This window comes from Geotrypetes seraphini, chromosome 6 (assembly GCF_902459505.1).
Source record: "Geotrypetes seraphini chromosome 6, aGeoSer1.1, whole genome shotgun sequence".
Lineage (NCBI taxonomy): Eukaryota > Metazoa > Chordata > Amphibia > Gymnophiona > Dermophiidae > Geotrypetes > Geotrypetes seraphini.
In genome coordinates this window covers 87,413,839-87,437,682 of record NC_047089.1, presented here as the reverse complement: position 1 = coordinate 87,437,682, position 23,844 = coordinate 87,413,839, and the positions used below count along the sequence as shown (strand labels likewise).

The 23,844-nt window shown below is 44.1% G+C and overlaps 1 protein-coding gene across 9 annotated transcripts in view; it reads right to left on the bottom strand.

Annotated features, from left to right (window-relative positions):
- The window catches only part of MYCBP2 (MYC binding protein 2), a 977,923-nt gene that overhangs the window by 284,370 nt on the left and 669,709 nt on the right, over positions 1-23,844 (bottom strand). For 7 of the 9 annotated variants that reach the window (XM_033949399.1, XM_033949405.1, XM_033949401.1 and 4 more), the window contains 2 exons: positions 15,451-15,675; positions 14,403-14,535 (listed from right to left, as the gene is read on the bottom strand). In XM_033949399.1, the coding sequence (XP_033805290.1) occupies positions 14,403-14,535; positions 15,451-15,675 (358 nt within the window). The remainder of the gene's footprint in view (positions 1-14,402; positions 14,536-15,450; positions 15,676-23,844) is intronic. The other 2 variants (XM_033949406.1, XM_033949408.1) reach the window with 1 other exon arrangement.

The window sequence follows — 23,844 nt, the reverse complement described above, 5'->3', positions numbered from 1 at the left end:
TTTTAATAAGAAACCAAAAACTGGTCTTCGTGACATTTGGAGCATTGAGATAAAGTTTCAGATTATTGCGTCTCAATGGCCACGAATCTGGACTTGGAGGATGAGATGTACGGTGTCTGCATCTATGAGACAAACATAGTTTTTCTTGTTACATAGAGCGTGTTGGACTACAGTTAGATTACAGAAATTAGATAGTTCCAAGTCTAATAGATGCTGGCACTGCCATCTTGAACCTGGGACATTGGATCATTTATTATATTATTGCCCCTTGATACATCAATTTTGGAGATCCATTTGGGATCAGGTAAACAAAGTAATGGAAAATCCAGTGTCACTAACATGACACTGTGCTATTTGGCACTATGATGAGAGCTAAAAGCCAAATATCATCTCACAGTAATAAACTTCTCTTTATTATGACAGGGGCTTGCCATACAGCTTATTTTAAGGAATTGGAAAAACTGGGCTAGATTGAACTATACCTTTTGGTGAGAGTCTCTCTGTCATGTTTTTAAAATAGAACATATTATGGCTATACAACAGGGACATTACAAAAAGTTTCAGAATTGACGTCGGAGGTGAAGGCTTCTGGGTCTGGCACTTATACGCGCCAAGCCTGGCTCGGGGAAGCAGAGAGACATCGATGTGGTGGCTTGGGGGGGGGGGTTAGGGGGAGGGAAAGAATCAAGGAAGAGGAGAAATCAGCGCAAAGGCTTGGGGGGGGGGGAAGGGAGAGAGAGAAAGAAAGACAGGCAGGGGGAGAGAGAAAGACAGAAATAAAGAGGGGATCAGGGGAAGAGAGAAAAACAGACTTTGTGTTTTTTTAAATTTTATTGTTGGTAGATCATTTTGACTGGGTCATTTTAAAAGTAGCTTGCAAGCCAAAAAAGTGTGGGCACCCCTGGACTAAGGGGTCCTTTTATTAAGGTATGCTAACCGATTTAGTGCACGCTAAGGATTAGTGCACGCTAAATGCGAAGGCATCCATTATATCCTATAGGCATATTAGCATTTAGCCCGTGCTAAATCACTTAGCACACTTTAATAAAAGAACCCCTAAGCTGACATGGATAAAAGATAAAATCCTCGAGAGGGATAGGTAGGCACCAAGAGCATCCTTAGGCAAAACATCTTTATTTTTGAATCTCAAATTTTTTAAAAAATAAATAAATATATATATACTAGTCTTTAAGCCCGTTAGATTAACGGGTGCTAGAACATATGTGTGTGTGTCTGTCTTTTTTTCTCTCTCTCTCCTTAGCCGCTTTCTTTCTTTCTGCCTTTCTTTTTCCTTGGCTGTCCATCACCACCCCTTGCCTGCTCCCCCTGTCCATTTTCCCTTCCTTTTACCTCCACTGTGTCCACCACCACCCCTTCACTGCTCTCCTTATGCAGCAGCAGCCCTTCTCCCTTTGTTTTACCTCCCCCCTGTCCAGCAGCACCTCTTTCCTTCTCCCCCTGTCCAACATTAGTCCTCCGTTCTTTTTTCTTCACCTCCCCTGTCCATCAGCATCTCTTTCCTTCTCCCCCTGTCCAGCAGTAGGCATCCCTTCCTTTTTTATCCTCCCTCCTCCTTCTTATCCCTATGATACTCTTACCTTGCTCTGCCCCTGATCAGAGGTTCCCGACAGCTGCCCAGTTGCACCCATTGGAAAAGTTCCCACTGCCGCATCCCGCACCCCTCCTGACGCGGCTCCCACTGTCCTTTCTGTCTGTCTCTGTCCCTGGCCCCCTTTGCCTGTCTGTCTTTCTGTGTATCTCCCTGACCCTGTGTCTTTCTTCTTTCCTTTCTGTCTCCCTTCCTCCCTCTGTCTGTCTGTCCAAAGCAGCATTCCATCCCCCTCCCCCCACACCAGTTCCCTGTGCACCTGCCCCTGTGTCTTTCTTATTTTCTTTGTGTTTCCCTTCCTCTCTCTGTCTGTCCAAAGCAGCATTCCATCCCCCTCCATTTCCCTCCCCCCACACCAGTTCCCTGAGCACCTGCCCCTGTGTATTTCTTATTTTCTTTGTGTTTCCCTTCCTCTCTCTGTCTGTCTGTTCGTCCAAAGCAGCATTCCCTTCCCCTCCATTTCCCTCCCCCCCCCCACCAGTTCCCTGTGCAGCAGCATTAGCGTTTCCTCTACCCGCCCCTGTCCCTTCCCCTTCCCCTTCCCGCGGGCCGGACTACAAAGGTGGTGATTCCAGCAGCGCTTTTATCAGTCTCCACACGCTGCTTCGGGCCCTTCTGCCCTGATTTACTCTGGCACGTCCCTGATGACATCATCAGAGACGCGGCAGAGCAAATCAGGGCAGTAGAAGGGCCCGAAGCAGCGTGTGGAGACTGATAAAAGCGCTGCTTGAATCGCCATTCGGACCCGCGGGAAGAGAAGGGGGTGGGCGGCAAAGGAGAAACGGAGATCGGTGGCGGCGACAGGAGAAACGGAGAACGTCGTCTGGCTGCGGTCCGGCTTGTGGAGGCGATCTGGTTGTGACGTATTCGCGCGCATGCGCACTCCTTCGGCCACAGACCTACAGCGCACGGAACACGAAAATAGGACTGCGCATGCGCGAGTTAGCCTTTTATTATATAGGATATAGTATACACATACACACACCACACAACAAACAACAAACAGATCCAACAAAGTCTGCAGTACAGTAGGCAAGAGCAAAAAACAAGAAAAAAACTGCAGATCAAAATGTACAAGATGCAGGCTATGTTTATTTGTACCAAATATTAATGCAGTTACTGATATCACCTTACTACAAACTAAGGGACCCAACACAGTCCATGTTTCGAAGAACACACCTTCTTCAGGGGTCCATGGTTGTTAAGGTTTAAGATAAACCGCAATGAGAATGGTATAAAACTAAAGCCTGTGTGAATGAAACGCAAGCCGACAGTGCACACACACACACACAACATATGCATACATACCAAAAACAGCATTAAAAAAACCAAATCAATTCAAGGCAAGGCTAGCCAAATGTCAAGCGAAAGCCAAGTTATTCACCTGTAGCAGGTGTTCTCCAATTACAGCATTGGACAGAGCCCCAGTGTGGATGCTACCCAGGAGTTCTCTGCCTTAAAGAAGCTTTAGGCAGCATTGCACCACACATGCCTTTCCACTTGACTTGAGTTCATAGGACCAGCAATACAATTTCAAAGTTAAAAGAATACAACTCTTAGGGGAAGTGGTGCATGTCCTGCTGTCCTCAGAGAATACCTGCTACAGGTGAGTAACTTTGCTTTCTTCAAGGACAAGCAGGATATTGTTTCTCACATTTGGGAATCTTTAGCTACCAGACTCACTTAAAACCATCACCCAAGGACAACAGGAAATTGCAATGGCAAGGCCAATCAGGAACCAATTGACCGGAACTTACTGACACTCATTGTAAGGGTGCAGCCTGGAATAGAACAAAATGGGGCTTAGGAGGGTGGAGTTGGATTCTAGACATAGTAACATAGTAGATGACGGCAGATAAAGACCCGAATGGTCCATCCAGTCTGCCCAACCATATTCAATTTAAATTTTTAAATTTTTTCTTCTTAGCTATTTCTGGGCAAGAATCCAAAGCTTTACCCGGTACTGTGCTTGGGTTCCAACTGCTGAAATCTCTGTTAAGACTTACTCCAGCCCATCTACACCCTCCCAGCCATTGAAGCCCTCCCTAGCCCATCCTCCACCAAACGGCCATATACAGACACAGACCGTGCAAGTCTGCCCAGTACTGGTCTTAGTTCAATATTTAATATTATTTTCTGATTCTAAATCCTCTGTGTTCACCTGAGGACAAACAGGGAGTATATTCTCACATGTAGAACTCCCTAGCTGCCAGGATCATACCTCTGAGAAGGAGAAATTAGGTTCTTATCTGTTAATTTTCTTTCTGTTAGCCTATAGACCTGTACAGTTAATCTTTACAGATGGGTTATATCTCACTGTGACCAGTAGGTGGAGACTGAGACCAAACCTTGCTTGTAGGATATTAGAAATATAGAAACATGATTGCAGATAAATGCCAAATGGCCCATCTAGTCTGTCCATGCGAAAAAAAAAACATTATCTCTTTCTCTCTCCAAAAGATCCCACGTGCCTATCCCAGGTCCTTTTGAATTCAGACACAGTCTCTGTCTCCAACAATTCTTCCGGGAGACTGTTCCATGCATCCACCACCCTTTCTATAAAAAAGTATTTCCTTAGATTACTCTGGAGCCTATCACCTCTTAACTTCATTCTATGCCCTCTCATTGCAGAGTTTCCTTTCAAATTAAAGAGACTCGACTCAGGTGCATTTACATTATGTAGGTATTTAAACGTCTCTATCATATCTCCCCTCTCCCGCCTTTCCTCCAAAGTATAGAGATTGAGATCTTTAAGTCTGTCCCCCATACGTCTTATGATGAAGACCACATACCATTTTAGTAGCCTTCCTCTGTACCGACTCAATCCTTTTTAGATCTTTTTGAAGGTGCAGCCTCCAGAATTGTGCACAATATTCTAAATGAGGTCTCACCAAAGTCTAATACAGGGGCATCAATACCTCCTTTATCCTACTAGCCATACCACTCCCTAAGCAACCTAGCATCCTTCTAGCTTTCACCGTCACCTTTTCAATCTGTTTGGCCACCTTAAGATCATCACATACAATCACACCCAAGTCTCGCTCTTCTGTCGTGCACATAAGCTCTTCACTTCCTAATCTGTACTGTTCCCTTGGGTTTTTGCAGCCCAAATACATGACCTTGCATTTCTTAGCATTACATTTTAGCTGCCAAATTTCAAACCATTCTTCAAGCTTCGCCAGGTGTTTCTACATGTTATTCACACCATCCGACGTGTCTACTCTATTGCAGATTTTGGTATTATCTGCAAAGAGGCAAATCTTACCCGACAACCCTTCAGCAATATTGTTTATAAAAATGTTAAAAAGAACAGGCCCAAGAACAGAACCTTGAGGCACACCACTGGTAACATCACTTTCCTCAGAACGATCTCCATTGATCCAGTCTGTCACTTTGGGACCCATCCCGAGGGCACTCAGTTTATTTATTAGACGTCTGGATGGAACACTGTCAAAGGCTTTGCTAAAATCTAAATACACCACATCTAACGCACATCTTCTATCCAATTCTCTGGTCACCCAGTCAAAGAAATTGATCAGATTTGTCTGATAAGACCTATCTCTTGTTGCCTCCGGTCCTGTAATCCACAGGATTCCAGAAACTTGACCATTCTCTGTTTTAAAAAGTTTCCATTAATTTGCTTACCAAAGAAGTCAGACTTACCAGCCTGTAATTCCCTACTTCTTCTTTACTTCCACTTTTGTGGAGAGGGACCACATCCACCCTTCTCCAGTCCTCCGGTACCACTCTCGACTGTAGAGACTCGTTGAAAAGGTCAGTCAGCGGAGCTACCAGAACCTCCCTAAGTTCCTTCAGCACCCTAGGATGTACATCAACCAGCCCCATTGCTTTGTCTACCTTTATTTTAGCTACCTTTATTTTAGTATCTATTACTTCTCCATCCCTATTCATGTTTGTCTTCTGCAGTCCCGCTCCCGGCGCTTCAGCCATGAACACAGAACAGAAATATCTGTTAAGCAATTCAACCTTTTCTTTATCAGCTTCTACATATTCTGCCCCTTCACCTATTAAGTCTCATAATGCCACTTTTGCACTTCTTCCTATCACTAATATATCTAAAAAATGTCATCTCCCCGTTTTACCGTGTCAGCTATTTTTTCTTCCATTTGCATCTTTGCTTTCCTGATTATAAGACCAGCCTCTCTTAACTTTTCCAGATATTTTTGCCTGTCTTCCTCTTTCTGCGATCTTTTGCAGTTTATGAAAGCTAACCTCTTATTCCTTACCTTCTTACCTACTACTTGTGAGAACCAAAGTGGCCTTCTTTTCCTCTTTTACTTACTTGCCTCACATAAAGGTTTGTCGCCCTTACAATTGCTCCTTTCAGTTTTGCCCATCGCATTTCCACTCCTTCCAGACGTTCCCATCTAGACAATAATTCCTTGAGTAAATCCCTATCCGAACAAAGTTAGTTTTTTTAAAGTCTAGAACCTTTGCTTTTGAATGAGCCCTCTCTATACCCATCTTAATATTAAACCATACCATGCAGTGATCACTGGATGCCAGATGATCATCCACTATAACATCAGAAACACTTTCCCCATTTGTAAGCACTAAATCCAGTATGACCCCATCCCGTGTGGGTTCCACTGCCGACTGCTGGAACAGTTCTTGTACAGAATCCAGAATCTCCCTACTTCTAGAGACCCCGCAATAGTGATACCCCAATCATCATCCGGCATGTAAAAATCCCCTATTAACAAGACTTCCTTCCCCTTTTTTAGATATATTCTGAATGTCTACTATTAAATCTCTATCTATTTCTTCTGTCTGTGAAGAAGGCCTGTTTATTACACCAATGTAAATATATTCACCATTCCCTCTTTCCAAATTGATACACAGTGCCTCTTCCTTGCCCTGCAGATCCTGCAACTGTGTGGCATTAATATGTTCTTTAACATACAACGCTACTCCTCTTCCTTTTCTTCCTACCCTGTCTTTCCTGAACAGATTATAGCCCGGTATAACTACATCCCAGTCATGGTTCTCTGTGAACCATGTCTCTGTGATCGCCACTATATCCAACTCCTCTTCTTCCAGCACATCCATAATTTTAAAAACCCACAAAGCACACTATTCGCAGAGAAAATGTTATCATTTATATTTGGGGGGTTTTCAAAGATGTCAAGGCAGATGACTTTAAAATATCTTGTCTCCCATACTTCGAGCATTAGTATATACTGCTTTCCAGATATTGCCCCCTTTTCCCATCCGTGTAGAGGTTTTAAGTGATTTACTTACCTGAGGGCTTATACTCACCCGAGAGCTTTGATCACCCTGCCCCATCATTCTAATAGATTAATCAGCCTGCTGGCAAAGACACTTCTTCCCTTCTTTGATAGATGCACACCATCTCTGCTCAGCAGCCCTTGGAAGATCTACCCATGGTCCAGGAAGCCAAAATGCTCTTGACGACACCATCCACGTAGCCAAGCATTCATCTCCAGGAACCGAGCTTCTCTGCCCTGGCCTTTACCCTCAACAGGAAGGATGGATGAGAATATCACCTGCGCACCTGACTGCTTCACCTTCTCTCCCAGAGCCACAAAGTCACTTTTGACAGGTTTGCAGGGGTACCTGGCAGTATCATTAGTGCCAATGTGGATGAGCAGCATCGGATAGTAGTCATCAGGCTTGAGTCTTGGCAAGATCTCCGTAACATCTTGGATTTTGGCTCCAGGCAGACAGCATACTTCTTATGACATCATGTCTGGTCTGCAGATGGACGCTTCTGTACCCTTCAGAAGGGAATTGTCAACCATCACTACCTTACGCCTTCTAGTGGTTACAGATCCAGTACTTTATGGGATTTCAAGCTCTTGTCCTTCCTCTCCTTGGGTTCCTCTCATCTCTTCCACTTCCAGGACAGCATGCTGGCTTCAGTTCAAGGGCGGGGATAGTCACAGTACCAATCTTACAGTGTTCCGTAATCTGAGTCTAGCTGTCTTCCCTCAGCACAGCCTCTTCTTCCCCACTATTGGAACTCTTTGACACCTCATGAACCATTTCATCGATGTGCAACTCATTCTAACAAATGCTTCTCAATCTTGCCACCTCCTCTCTCAGTTCTTTTATTTCCTTCATGAGGGATTCAAGCTGAAGACAGCTGGTACCCTTTGCCTGGGTAACATTTTCTGTCTGAACAGAGACAGAAGTGGTAACTTGAGCAGCAGCTTTGGGGATACGATGTTTCCCAGCCATACTGTGGTGCAGAAGAACTTACATCTAGAAGAAAAAAAAAAAGAATAGGGTAGAAAAATCCTACCAAATTAATGCCCTGATCCAGAGGCAGACTGTAGTTCACAGGTTGCTATAAGTAAAGAAATGAGCTACAACTTCTCTCTTAGAACCAGGCTTATTGAGGGTTAGGCACTAGGCCAGCATTCCTCCTCTAACGTGACCATTTATTTTTTTCATCAAAACAGGACATCTATTAATTGTCAGTCCTGCCCCCAATTTCTTCCATTCATTTTTCATGTACACATAATATCTTATTAATTCATAATGGTAACCATAATTTAAAAAACTCACAAAGCACACTATACGCAGAGAAAATGTTATCATTTATATTTGGGGGGTTTCAAAGATGTCAAGGCAGATGACTTTAAAATATGCAATGTCACTTCAGTAACTATAGAAAAATGGACAAATATAGTGCAAAATATAGGCAGCAGCTATAGATTCTCAAAACTGACACATTTTGATCACTAAATTGAAAATAAAATCATTTTTACTACCTTTGCTGTCTGGTGATTTCATGAGTCTCTGGTTGTGATTCCTTCTGACTGTGCATCCTTTTTTTTTCTTTCTTTCTGCACTCAGGCCCAACAATTGTCCCTTTCTATTCCCTCCCTCCCTCCCTCCTTCCTATGTCCTTAGTGCCCCCAGTGTCTCCTTCCTATGTCCTTAATGCCCCTTCCTGTGTCCTTAGTGCCCCCATCCCATGTCCTTAGTGCCTCCTTCCCATGTCCTTAGTGCCTCCTTCCCATTTCCTTAGTGCCCACAGTGCTTCCTTCCTCCTTAGTGCCCCTTCCTGTGTCCTTAGTGCCTCCTTCCCATGTCTTTAGTGCTCCCAGTGCCTCCTTCCCATTTCCTTAGTGCCCCCAGTGCTTCCTTCCTATGTCCTTAGTGCCCCCAGTGCCTCTTTCCCATGTCCTTAGTGCCCCCAGTGCTTCCTTCCCATGTCCTTAGTGCCCCCAGTGCCTCCTTCCCATTTCCTTAGTGCCCCCAGTGCCTCCTTCCCATGTCCTTAGTGTCTCTTCCTGTGTCCTTAGTGCCTCCTTCCCGTGTCTTTTGTGCCCCTAGTGCCTCCTTCCCATGTCCTTAGTGCCTCTTCCTGTGTCCTTAGTGCCCCTTCCTGTGTCCTTAGTGCCCCTTCCTGTGTCCTTAGTGCCCTCAGTGCCTCCTTCCCATGTCCTTAGTGCCCCTTCCTGTGTCCTTAGTGCCCCCAGTGCCTCCTTCCCATGTCCTTAGTGCCCCCAGTGCCTCCATCACATGTCCTTAGTGCCCTCAGTGCCTCCTTCCTATGTCCCCCTCACTGCCTTCCAGCTTTTGTCCCACCCCCTCCCCCTGAAGCCAGCCTGCCTTCCTGCCTACTTCCTTCCCTCCCTGCCGTGCATTAAAAAAGCCTCCCTCCTTCCAGCGCCCGATTCAACACCCCCCGGTCTGCCACGGCAGCTGCTGATTGTCAGCCTCTCTCCTCACCTCCCTCCAGCGCCGATTCAAACCCCTTGCCACCGCTGCTGCTAACTGCCACCCAGAAGCCTTCTTCCCAACGTCAATTCTGTGTGCGGCAGGGAGGGAGAGGAAACAATCACCTGTCCCGTTGTCCCAAATAAGATATGCAGAAGCAATAGTCTCCTTGATCCAGCACGCAATGGTAGCCTTTGAAGCGCCATTCCTCTTACAAGGACCCGCTAGAAGGACAAAGAGATGATCTAATTTCCTGATCTCCTGGGTCTGCGGCAGATAAGAGCGAAGGACCCAACAGACATCCAACTTGCACAATTGTTTCTGCTCAAAGATCCCTCCCGACTACCCAATACTGAGAGGGCCACTGACTGATTGATAAGAAAAGGAGAAACTACAGCTGGCAGAAAGGAAAGAACAGGCCGCAACACAACCCACTCCCTAGAGAACTCCAGGAAGGGAGACCTACAAGAGAAAGCCTGCAGCTCAGAAACACATCTAGCCACCAAGAAGACTGCTTTAAGGGTAAGATCCAACGAGCAGGCACCCAAAGGCTCAAAAGGTGGGCGCTCCAGCATGGACAAGACTAGATTAAGATCCCAAGATGGAACAGACGGTTGCACGGAAGGCTTGAAAAATTTGGCTGCCCGAAAGAAGCAAATGGCATCAGGAATGGCACTCAGACGCTGACCTCATAACAACCAATGAAAGGCTGACAAGGCCGCAAGCTGAACCCAGAGAGAAGACCAAGCTAGGCCCCTGTCCAGGCCAGCCTACCAGAACTCCAAGATGTTAGGCAGGGAAGCGTGAAAAGAGACCACTCCACAAGCAGCACACCATTCCTCAAATATACGCCAAACCCGCATATAAGCCTGAGAAGTGGGAAGTTTCTGGGACCCCAAGAGGGTTGAGATCACTTTTTCTGAATACCCCTTACCTAGGCTTTCCCTTTTAAGAGCCAAGCCGTAAGACAAAAAGGGACCTGGATCGAACACTGGAATGGGGCCCTGAGTCAGAAGGTCAGTTGAGAGAGGCAGAAGAAGAGGATCCACCACCAAATGCCTCACCAGGTCCACGTACCATGGATGCCTGGGCCAATCCGGGGACACCAGAATCACGAGGCCTGGATGTCGAACAATGCAGAGAAGAACTCTGCCCACTAATGGCCACGGAGGAACACATACAACAGACCCTCCATTGGCCAAGGTTGAACCAGAGCATCCAGCCCCTTGGCCTGACCGTCTCTGCGACGACTGAAGAAGTGGGGAGGATTAGCGTCGACACTCGTGGCCATCAGGTCCATGAGGAGATGCCCCAAGTCTGCACTATTAACTGGAAGGCTGCATGACTTAGATACCACTCTCCAGGATCTAGCACGTGACGACTTAGGAAGTCCGCCTGAATATTCTCCACTCCAGCTATGAGGGAGGCCGAGATATCATAAAGATGAGACTCTGCCCACACCATTAGCAGAGCTGCCTCCTGCGCTACCTGAGTGTTCTCAGTGCCCCCCTGACAATTGACATAGGCTACCGCCGTGGCATTGTCCGAAAGAACCCGAACTGACTTGCCTGTCAAGAAGAATCGGAAGGCTAACAGCGCCAAATGGATAGCTCTGGGCTCCAGAACATTTATCGACCAGGACGCCTCCTCCATGGACCAGGTGCCCTGAGCTGAGTGACCCAGACACTGAACTCCACAACCAAGGAGACTGGCATCCTTGAGAAGCACTGTCCACTGTGGCTGATCCAGACTCACCCCTTGCACTAGATGGGAGGTCTGGAGCCACTAAAAAAGACTGCAGCAAGCTAAACTCCGAAGAGGGACAGGAAAGTTCAGACTGTTCTTCTGGGGCAGCCACCTTCGAAGAAGAGCATACTGAAGAGGATGCATAATGGCACAAGCCCACCTCACTACATCTAGGGAAGCTGTCATCGACCCCAAGATTTAGAGAAAATCCTGCGCCTGAGGACATTGGGATGCCATAAGCAGGCGAAACTGAGATTGCAATTTGATTACCTGGGCCTCTGGGAGGAAGACTTTCCCCAAGGAGGTGTCAAACAAAACCCCCAAGGAACTCCAAGCGCTGAAATGGTTCCAACCAACTCTTGGATAGGTTCACAACCCAGCCCAGCAACAGCAGGAACTCCACCACCCGAGCCATGACCCGGGTGCTCTCCTGGAACAACTGTACTCAAATCAACCAGTCGTCCAGATATGGATGAACTAGAATGTCCTCTTTGCGCAATGCTGCCAACACGACCACAATAACTTTGGTGAACGTCCACAGTGCCCTGGCCAGACCAAAGGGAAGCACACAGAACTGAAAGTGCTGACCCAAGATCGCAAAGCAAAGGAAACCCTGGTGGGAGGCCCGAATTGGAACATGCAAAGAGGCCCCCGTCAGATACTCCCCGGCTAGACCGCCAGGATGACAGACCGCAGTTTCCATACGAAAAGATGGAAATTTGAGAGCCCAGTTGACCCCTTTCAAATCTAAGATGGGCAGAAAGGTCCCCTCTATTTTGGGCACCACAAAGTAAATTGAGTACCTGTCAGTGCAACACTCCTGAAGGGGCACAGGAACCACTGCTTTGAGATCTAGCAATCTTTGAAGGGTCTGGCGAAAGGCCTGCTGCTTCCACGCCACCTGACAAGGAGAAGCGAGAAAGTGATCTGGCAAAGAACGGGCAAAACTCCAGAGCATAATCTAATCTAATCTAATCCTTAGGTTTGTATACCGCATCATCTCCACGTTCGTAGAGCTCGGCACGTTTTACAGTTGATGAAATAGGAAAGAACTACATTAGAGGGTTAGAGGTAGTAGTGTGAAGAATATTAGAGGACTTGGGATGCCAGATATAAGAGTTTTCTTGATTCCTAAGTTGGAGAAAGGCTTACATTTTTTGAGAAAAGCCAGGTTTTCAGATGTTTGCGGAAGACTTGGAGAGAGCTCAAGTTCCGAAGAGGGGAGGTAAGGTTGATTCTGAAGTGGAGGGAGGTCCCTAGCTTTCCTGTGTGAGCGAAGGGAAGCATAACTGTCCTGAATCACCTCCAGAACTCACTGATCAGACGTGATCTCTGCTCACTTTGGATAAAAATCACGCAGCCTGATGCCCACCGAAAATCAGAGTGGGTGTCGGCAAGGAGTCATTGGGCAGGAAGGGCTGAAGGAGAACTGGCGGGGGCACTTCCAGCACGCCGGTGGGCCCCTAGAAAGGACTGAATGCGCTGGAAGAACCGACCTCGGGAAGACCCAGAGGCCAGAAAGGAAGTGGCCTGTTGATCAGAGCAGATACGGCAGAAATCAAGCCTGTGCCCTCGAGCAACACCACCCTGAGCCAGCGGCTTAGCCCTATCTTCAGGCAAACAAGGCACTATAGAATCAGTTAAGGTCTGAACCAACTTGTCCAAATCCTCTCCAAACAATAAAGATCCCCGAAAGGGGAATTTCATCAGCTTAGCTTTGGACACCGCAACCACCGATCATGCTCGAAGCCACAAGGTACGATGTGCTGCCACACCAAAGCCATAGACTTGGCAGAAGCTCGCAAGAGGTCATACATGGCATCCGAGAGATAAGAAGCACCCATCTCAATTTTGGCAACTTCCTGCTCTACTACGTCCCCATTATCAGATGAACCACCACATCCATCACAGGTGACCTCAAAGTGTCCCGATCCCCCTCCAGGATGGGATATCGATGGGCCATAGAACACGTAAAGCGCAAGGGGGACCTGGCCCCTGCCACTGAGCGAGCATAAAATCCCGACTACCCCGAAGCCTAGGGGAAGAGTGGGTAACAGGGCGGATCCCCTAAAGCAATGGGTCCACCACATGCGGAAGCTCAGACACGGTGTCTGGAAAAGCATGTTACAGAGCTTGTCCTGTCGAACAACACGCTCCACGGATGAGTCAGCGTTAGCAGAGCGCAAAGCCGCCGCTAGCAGGAAAAGCGTATCCCCCAGAGGATCCTGGAGCGCTCCCCAAAGGGTCCAAGTCCTGAGAACCAAAAGACTGCTCGTTTCAAACCAGCAGTGTCCCCAGAGATCCACGGGCATTGGGTCGCGAGAGGAGCAGAGGGGAACAGCACTGTCACTGAATAGGTGAACCGATTCGAATCTTTAATCGGGCAGCACTAGTGGAGACTACTTGAGATATGTGGGTGGACAGGTGGCTGTCTAATGTTACTCCTAGGCTGCGTATCTGATCTGCGGCTGTTAGTAAGATGGAGTGTTGGGCGTGTGTATTTGGTACTTTTTTTTCTGATCCATAAAAGTTCGGTCTTGGAGGCGTTCAGTTGTAGTTTGTTGTTTGTCATCCAGGTTTCCATGTCAGAGAGGCAGTGTTGGAGGTTGGCGATTTGGGATGATCGGTTTTCGCTTAGTGGGAGGAGCACCTGGATGTCATCAGCATAGGAGTGGATTTTAATGTTGTACTTCTGGGCTATATCAATGACAGGTCTGATGTAGAGGTTAAAAAGGAGGGGGATAGAAGGGCACCTTGGGGAACGCCGTATTTGATAGGCTTGGGGGTTAGATTTGTGCGGCCCTAGTAGGACTGCAATTTTAATGCGGCATGAATTTGCCTTACTCTGAGCACAGGGTGCTGATTTTTCAGCGCTGGATTTGTGGTAGTGTTTCCTCTACCATGCATTTTTTTGAGCATGGGTCTATCTGTGCATACACCTACCATACCATGGAAACTAGGAAGAAAAAATGTACCACTGTGCCATACTCACGTGTGCTCACTTTCCAATTTGTTAAACTATAATATCAACAAATTAGACATGTGTAAGACATTTCCAGGGCCTATACATGTATCTTTAAAATACAAATCCCATTATGTGTTTTTTCTTACTTATAAAGCACAAAAATGGAAATGAAGAGCCAACCTAATAATTCATGTATAAACCAATATTTCAGATATCAACTGGTTTACTCATAGTTTAAGAAAACATATTTAAATTTAGAGATGCATATTTTCAAAGTTTGAGAACCCATTTAAGAAGGATAACAAGGCTTGAGAAGGTGGAATCCATACAGATATGAAAAATTAGCTGTAGAAAGGTATAAATGCTCACCATCCTCATGTCGTAAGTACTGGTTGCCACCTGGGTCCCTAGCTAAGGACCACGCTTCTCCCTCATCACTTTCACAGAACTCTACCATGCTGTTCTTATCCATCTGAACCCATGTACCTTCTGTATTTGTCACCTGGCAATCAGATATAAAGCAAAGTATTTACTGATATTGTTTGCTTTAGGAATAAGTCACTATATATCAATTAAAATACTTTATACTTTTGATCAAATAAATGCTCCAGACCGTTTCTGCATTTGATTACATCACAGAAAAGATATGTGAAATGAAGGTCACGCTGCCCGAGGTAGAATATAAGCATCCCAATCCCTGGGAATACAAAAGAAAAAATCCTAAGTGCTGAAAAAATAAGTTAAATGCATCCAGTTGAAAAATAAAATAGGCTAGAAATAACCCAAAAGAAATGAACATTTAATCATACCATGTTGCAAGTTTTGTTCTGTGTTGAAACATAAGCTTAGGACCTAAATATAACCTGCAGCCTAACAAAGTGTACTTTGTGCACAAATTTGCTAATACACTCTTGAAGATGTTTAAGAAATAGCATGACACACTACATCCTCAAGCACATCTTCACCTACTGCTGTAGTTTTTCATTTAGCAGTGATTTGAAGGAAAGAGAGGATAAATACAAAACTTAATAAATCACCTTTTTGTCATTTACCATAGTAATGGAAAGACTTCATTCATTTTCTTAAGTACACAACAGTATAATGGAAGCAAAATAATTTAGTATAAAGAAATTTGCATCTGCAACAGAATAACCTAAAAGAAAGCATTTATAATTAAGTCAAAGGTTAATTGTTTCATAAGCTATTCATGGTTTAATATAATCTCTCCCAGCAAAAAAAAAAAAAAAAAAAAAAGAGAAAAAACATCAAAACTTTCCATGAAATCACAAATATATGAAGGTTAAAAACTCTATAGATCTCTATAATGAAATAAAGTCTTGTGAAAATAGTTTTGCTGCTTTTGTGTATGTCGTATATATGTCTAGAAGTCATGAACTGAAGCTACAAGAATCCATACCTCGCCTACTGCCTTGACTTTGTTTCCCAGTACTAACATTCCAATTGGGATACCTCTAAGGTTAGGGCAGCTTCTGATGTTGTGACCTGAGGGCCCAGTCTTCACTACTTTGTACAGTCCAGGCCCACCCCGCAGGAATGGTATATCTTGCTTTCGCATCAGTGCTTCCTGTGGGCAGCATGAATTTAGGTCTTTGAAAAAGTCATCAGTATTAGATTTAGATTCCTGAAAAATTAGAACAAAACAAAACAAAACTTGATAATAACCCTTTATAATACTTCAGTTAAGATATGGTGCTTGCTTACTCTGCAACTGATGAATTCTTGACTTAGGAAGAAGTTGAAATGCTAGCTGGGAAACTGTCTTTCTCCATAATTATGGCAGCACAGTAATTACAATAAATATAGAATTAGACAAACAATTTCTATTACCCTGGCAAAACTACTACACTGTACTGTATAACAATATACACATAAGATCAAATATATAATCAAGCATCGTTTGGTCATTTCAAACATATGAAAACAAGATAAATGCACAAGTAAAAAAGATACTATCCTTAAAAAAACAAACAAACCCTACAACAGCAAAATAGCAGCATCTCTAATTGAAATCAGGATAGTTAATATTAAGTATATGAATAAATATATGTCTATTTTAAGTATGAACTCAGTCTTAACACTTTTCAAGGAGCAATGGCTAAGCTGCAGTAAAATCTGCAGTTTTACTGTTCAACTCACTAACCTTTGATACCTGCACACAGTAGATTATTGACTTGCACAGTAAGTTTTATTTTGCATTGCTGCACCATTAACCACTATATATATTAGATAAGAAACTGACTATAATAGTGATAATTACCAGTGAGGAGAAAGCAAATGATTCCTAGAAAAATGCTCAGAGAAGTGAAACTCTGAAGAGGGGGTGAAAACCTCCTCTTGAGGAAAGAGTTTACCGTCCAGTCATTGCATTAACTTATGAAACATCACTCTCTGACCACTGGTAAAAGATCTCAATAATTGAGTAGTACTTGCAAAGTCGACATAAAATGTTCAAAATTCTTATGCACAAAATCTCTCTCTCGTTGGAAAAGTGATACTGTACACTTATCTGTGGCAAACTCTTATGGTTCTTAGGGCTTATGGTTGTTAGGGCTCTTAGGGGTCTCAACGCGGCCCCGTTTCGAATTCTGCTTCAGGAGACCCAGAAATACACACTTTTTAACCCTCTGTGCAATCGTAATATCTTTCCAAGAGATGATCTGAAATACAACAAATCTTTATCAATACCACTCACAGCGCAGAAGAATGCTCAAACAAGCTGCGCTGTGGGGAACTTAGCAGCTTATTAGCAAAACAGGAGAAGGAAGGAAACACTGAAAAAATCACATACCGTTCACAAAATTCGGAGATTCCAAACGACGGAGACCGCTATCCACCTCACCAAATTTATACTACAGTGAGGAGGAGAGGGGGAAGGGTGACCTCCTTCCGGTCTCCGTCGTTTGGAATCTCCGAATTTTGTGAACGGTATGTGATTTTTTCAGTGTTTCCTTCCTTCTCCTGTTTTGTTAATAAGCTGCTAAGTTCCCCACAGCGCAGCTTGTTTGAGCATTCTTCTGCGCTGTGAGTGGTATTGATAAAGATTTGTTGTATTTCAGATCATCTCTTGGAAAGATATTACGATTGCACAGAGGGTTAAAAAGTGTGTATTTCTGGGTCTCCTGAAGCAGAATTCGAAACGGGGCCGCGTTGAGACCCCTAAGAGCTCTAACAACCATAAGCTCTAAGAACCATAAGAGTTTGCCACAGATAAGTGTACAGTATCACTTTTCCAACGAGAGAGAGATTTTGTGCATAAGAATTTTGAACATTTTATGTCGACTTTGCAAGTACTACTCAATTATTGAGATCTTTTACCAGTGGTCAGAGAGTGATGTTTCATAAGTTAATGCAATGACTGGATGGTAAACTCTTTCCTCAAGAGGAGGTTTTCACCCCCTCTTCAGAGTTTCACTTCTCTGAGCATTTTTCTAGGAGTCATTTGCTTTCTCCTCACTGGTAATTATCACTATTATAGTCAGTTTCTTATCTAATATCTAAACTACTTTACTGACTAGTGTTTATACATGAGTCCCTGTATGCGTTCTTAACGAAGTTGCACCATTAACCACAGCAGTAAAAAGACAGAAGGACTCAAGTCAGGTTTGTTATCTCTCAAGGAACCAGTCCTAGAATAAAATCAGTTCCCCCAACCTCCATATGAGAAAATCCCCTTAACTAGCCCACTTCTCTTTTGCCACCATGACACAGATTCAAAATGGCTGCAAAAGACCCTTGGAGATCACTTATTATGCCCATGCCCCGATTTGGCAGCTAGTACCATGAGACTACCAATAGATAACTTTGACTGTCATTTTTCACCAAGGTGCTTTTGACTATGAACCGATTCCACAACTAGCCAGATGCTCCCAGGGAGGAAAAAACTAGCTCAAATATGGTGATCCTTCCATGAATAATACACCTTGAGAGATTGAATGCAAGCTGAATTATTCATTTTGCATAATAATAGGCTACTTTGCATGGATTTGTATTTTATTGCTACTTAACTTGAAATTTATAATTTTATTTATTAGATTTACTGCCCTTTTGGATAAATTTATCCAAGGTGGTATACTGCAAGAATAGGCTGAACAAAGGCAATTAGAGGAGTAAACATTGACAAATATAGTCCATTCTTGTTATTCACGCATTCCCGATGTACAATTTCGCTTGTGATGTTTGCTTCCAGATATGGTCCCCAAATGTCTAGAGAGTGAATTACAAACATTTCCAGTGCTGTCCCATGCAATAACTTAAACCCTATTTTCTCAACAGGATCCATTGTTAACTTTCCGCCACTTGGACCCTGAGGGATGCCACTGAAAGCCCCTTGCTAAAGCCAGCTTGGAGAAAGGCTAACACCACGGAGATCAGAGCAGAGAAAGGTTCCACTTTCTCTTTAATGCACCAGTGCTGGAAAGTATATCATGCCTTAGAACAGGGGTGAGCAAACTTTTTGACTCGTGGGCCACAATGATATCTTAAATTTGACAGAGGTGACCGGGGGGAGCAGGGGGAGGGGCAACGGGGTGTTTGTGAGGGGGGGGGTCTGATGCTGCAGGAGGAAACAGCATTCCTGTGGCTGCCAGCTGCTGAATCCTCGTGAATATACACATATCCTAAACAAAAACTGTGGATACAGATGCTGTGGATTTAATTTATTAAACACTGACATATAAAACCATGAAAATTCAATTAAAAAAGTATAATGATAAAAAATACTGTGATAAAAATCCAACCGGACCCTACACGGTCCATGTTTCGGCGAACACGCCTTCCTCAGGGGTCCAATGGTTTGCAAACTCACATATCAAGAATTGGACTGAAAACCGTCTATTGTCTTTAAACATATGAACAAAGAACACCGCAGACAAACTGAAGTAGCAAAAACGTTTTCAGATAATTCAGAATACTGCCGTTAAATTGATTCATAATGGAAAAAAATACGATTATGTCACTCTTTTTCTGATTAAATCCCACTGGCTCCCAATTAATCATCGTATCACTTTTAAAATCTTACTTTTAGTTTTCAAAACTCTTTCTTCTAATGAACCTCAAATTATCAATAAATTAATTATCCCTCACAGTACATCACGTTCCCTTCGGTTTACTAATCAAAAGCTCATAGTAGTCCCCTCCTAGAAAGTTATTAGTACCCGGCGACATGATATGTTCTCAGTAATGGCCCCACAACTATGGAATACTTTACCTCAATATATAAGAGAGGAAAATAATTTGAGTCGTTTTAAAAGTAATTTAGAGAGTTTTCTTTTTAAAGATGCTTTTAACCTTTAAATCACATTCAAAGTTATTTTAGCTCTTTCATAGTTTTCACTTTTCCCTCCCTAACATTCTTTCCTTATATGGTTCTCTTTGCTATCTTAAAATATTGAATTGTAGTTCTTCCCCTTTTTACCTTGTGTACCAGCTAGTCTGTAGGTCTGTCGGTCTCCGTTTCCAGTACCATATGCTCTTCCCCTTTACCTACTCCCACACACAGTCTAACACTTCTTTTAACTCCCTCCCCGACCCCCTTTCTACTTTAAAAAAAATTACAGCTAGTAACAGGGATTTCCTCACTCGTATGTCTTCCTCCTTCTATCCACGCCAGAAGAGTCCTTTTAGCGTTTGCATCTGGAAATCATGAATCAATTTCTGCCTTTTTTACCTTCCATTGCTGAAAAATCCATTTTTGCTGCAGGGGACTTTCAGCCGCATCAGCCAATCTGAAGCGCTGCTTACAGCTCCCCTCCCTGCTTTCCTTCTGCCACTGTCCATCCCCAATGATGCAACTTCCAGATTCTGGCTCCTGGCCAAATCCACTACTCCATCCTAATCCTCCTTGATCTATATGTGGCATTTGTCACTGTAGATCACCACCTACTCATTGATACGCTGTCCTCGCTTGGATTTCAGGGCTCAGTTATCTCATGGTTTTCTTCTTACCTTTCCCATTGCACTTTTAGTGCTCTGGAAGAACCTCTTCCGCTGCTATTCTGCTATCAATTAGTATACCTCAAAGCTCTGTCCATTGACCTCTTCTTTTCTCCATTTACACTTTTTACCTTGAAGCTCTAATCTCTTCCAACGGCTTCTGGTACCATCTCTATGCTGACGACTTACAAATCTAACTTTCTATGCCTGAAATTTCTACAGCAATCTATGCCCAAGTCTCGGCCTGCTTGTCTGATGTTGCTACATGATGTCTCGACGCCTTCAAAACAGAGGACCCGAAAGTGTCATCTTTCTTTGATGCTACATCCACCCTATAGAACTTGGTAAAGGTATGAAGGGTAGACCATGTAACCGCTCTATAGATCTCCCCAGGCAAGACAGCCCTAATCTCTGCCTAAAAGACGCAGCAACCCCTTTAGTGGATTGCACTTTCAACGTGGAGGAAATGAACATTTTAATCCATCTGGAAATCTAGGTCCCAGATGCCAGCTTCCCTTTCATGGCATGACTGGTCAGAACAAAAAGGTGATTTGAAAGGTAAAACTCATTGATAATTTTGAGGTACTGAAGAAGCACCTGCTTCACATTCAGCAAATGCAATGTTTTATCCCTTTTCTCAGATCCTGGCCTGTGGAAAGCAGTTACAAAGCAGTCTGGCAGGAGGACGAGGGGGGGGGGCACAAAACTCGGTTTTACATCTCTCCCAGATTACGTCTAGAACCCAGTGGTCTGTGTCAGAGACCCGACAGACCAAAAAGCCAACAGTCTACCCTATATCTGAAAGAGCTTGACCCCTGGCTTGGCATCATTGTGTTTTCTTAGTGGCTGGTGAGGGGTGAGAGCCTAAGGCTTGCGGTCTCCTACCCCCGCTGAATCTCTGACACGATCCCTGAAAGGATCTTTGCATCATTTAGCCTCCTGAGTAAGTACAAAATATTCTGGAACCTCAAAAACTGCCCCTTCCTGGACTCCAGGCCACCAGGTTCTCATGTCCCATAAGGACTTGGGATGAATGTCTTTCACACTGGCCATCAGGTCTTAGAGGCCTTTACCAAAGAGCATCTGCTTCTGAAATGGAAGCTTGCTTAGCATAGCTTTATTTTTATCTTTACTTTTTTTAAAAAAAAATTAATCATTTATATACCACTTATATCCTAAGTGGTTTACATATTTCCCTTTCTGTCATGGTGGGCTCAAATTCTACCTAGTGTACCTGGGGTAATGAGGGGATTAAGTAGCATCTCATGCCCCCTGTCTGATCTAGAGCATATGTCGGGTGTAGTATCTATAAGTATAATACTCTCACTTTTTAAAATACTTTTTGTCTTTTTAAATGCTCAACTTCAAAACAGACTTAGCTTTTAATGCAGGGGTTCAACGGGTTCTGATGCGTTTTGCCATGCTGCCTCAGAGAACCCTGCCCCCACCACGTCTGCAAAACATAAAAACAATACAAACAGTATATTCAATGTTCTAACTAATTTATCTCTACTACTCTTATATAAAATTCTAGCAATGCTGACACACAGTACCTGTTTTTACTTCAACTGCGGCAGCATGGCGAAATGCGTCAGAACCCATTGAACCCCTGCATTAAAAGCTAAGTCTGTTTTGAAGTTGAGCATTTAAAAAGACAAAAAGTATTTTAAAAAGATCAAAAAAAAGTGAGAGAGTATTATACTTATAGATACTACAGGGACCATTGCAATGATTGAGAGTTGAGCCATATCAGTAGTGGGCTAAAAAATTTTGCTTACCCAGCGGTCTCATAAGCTAAAAACGGTTCTCTGAGCACTGAGAAGTGTTAGAAAGTGTGTGTTATAATCACCTGTGTGCACATTAGTTCATATCTGTTTGCAGTTTAGTGCACTTGGGGCAATTAATTATTCCTGAATATATATTATCGTATAGGACTTGCCATCCTCCTAGTCCAAGTCTGCATCCTCATCTGATCAGGTGTCTGTCGAGGGGTGAATTCTTGCGCCGCCAATGGTGCGCTGATAACAGACACTGAGGACCCTCGGCAGTTCAAATAAACATTCCACATAAGGCTTACAAACTCTGCGGTGAAGCCTTTTACTGAGGGTGTCACTGACCCCAGTAGGGACCCTCTGCTGGTCCTCCTGAGCTCTGCAGCCCCCACATGACTGCACTTGTCCAACACAGATTCAGAGGGTCCTGGGAAGTGTCTCTTCCCTGGGAATGTGCCTGTGGATCCCCAGCCCTGGAGGACTTAGAAGCGGCTGAGCCTGAGGCTCCTGCCCTTCCCCTGCAATTTCCATTGCACGCGGGACATAGACTCTCCTCGGCTGGCCATCCAGTGCAAACCTTGGTATGTGTATATGAAATAGAGAGAGCAATTCAGACCACACTGTGATTTTTAAGTTGGGATGTTTATATTACAAAGTAACTTTTGGTGCCGCTCCTTTATATCTTGCTGAAAGATTTGTTATCATGACTCATGAGATGAGTAAAAATCCCAGGCCCTATTTACGATCCCTTCTGTAAAGGGTTGTAAAAAGTAAGAGACATCATGGCATTGTCTTTCTTATCAAGCTGCTTTTTATGACAAAGATTTTCATCCATTATTGATCAGATCGATATCCTATAAACAGTATAGAAAACTTTTTAAGACTTTTCTCCAAATTTCTGACTAGCTAAATTCCTTTGCATCTCATTAATATTGTATTTTCCCATAGCATAATCTTTTGTTAACTGCATTGAACTAATGGCTATGTGGTCTAGAAATTCGCCGTTATATTATGTTATGTTCTTTTGCTTTATGTTATCTTTGTAATGATGACCTAAAATATTGATGACTTGGCTGGTTATCAAGTTTCAAGTTTATTAGGTTTTTTTATATACCGCCTATCAAGGTTATCTAAGCGGTTTAACAATCAGGTACTCAAGCATTTTCCCTATCTGTCTCGGTGGGCTCACAATCTATCTAACGTACCTGGGGCTATGGAGGACTAAGTGACTTGCCCAGGGTCACAAGGAGCAGCGCAGGGTTTGAACCCACAACCCCAGAGTGCTGAGGCTGTAGATCCAACCACTGCGCCACACACTCCTCTATGAAGGGAACTTTTGTTCTTGGGGTGTGGTTTGGTTTTCTTCTCTTCTATATTAATTTCTATGTGTTGTTGAAACAAACTATTGTAATCTTTGAAAATTTGAATAAATATACTTTAAAAAGTTTTGAAAAAGGAAAGCTGGAGATCCAAGATGGCAGAGAGTACATGACGGCTGAATAGACGCTCTAAAATGCTTACCTGATTTCCACCATTAGTGTGGTATTTTCTTCTTACAATGCCAAAAAGAAGGGGCAGAAGCACTGTTGGAGCCCGGAAACCCCCCCTCCCTTAGGACGATCAACAAATTTCTGAGTCGTCTGTGGAGGGAGCCCATATTGTCGTGGAATCGCCCGCTGGAGTCACCAGCACAGAGTGATGCCATGGCAGACGTCTTTGGGCTTAACACCACACTGAGCCCCAATGCTACAGTTCCGCCTCCTCAACCACAGGGAGCCAGTTCACCACAGGAAGGTAATGCATTTTCCGCTGCTGCTCAGTTTTCGATTTCGATCTTCTGCTCTGACGCAACCGGAAACAGGAAGTGCAGCAGAGCAGAAGATTGAACACTGAGCAGCCGCGAGTGCGCGGCTCTTGGGAAAGCGTGCAGGTCGCCGAAAAAGAAACCTATAAACTAAGGTGAGGAGAAGGGAGAGAGCTGGCTAAACACTAGGATCGATTGGGCAGGCAGTAGTGGCTGCGGGGACCGGTGCGATCGCTAGTGTTCCCGGCTCAAATTGGAAGGAGGGAGTGAAAGGGAAAAGGAT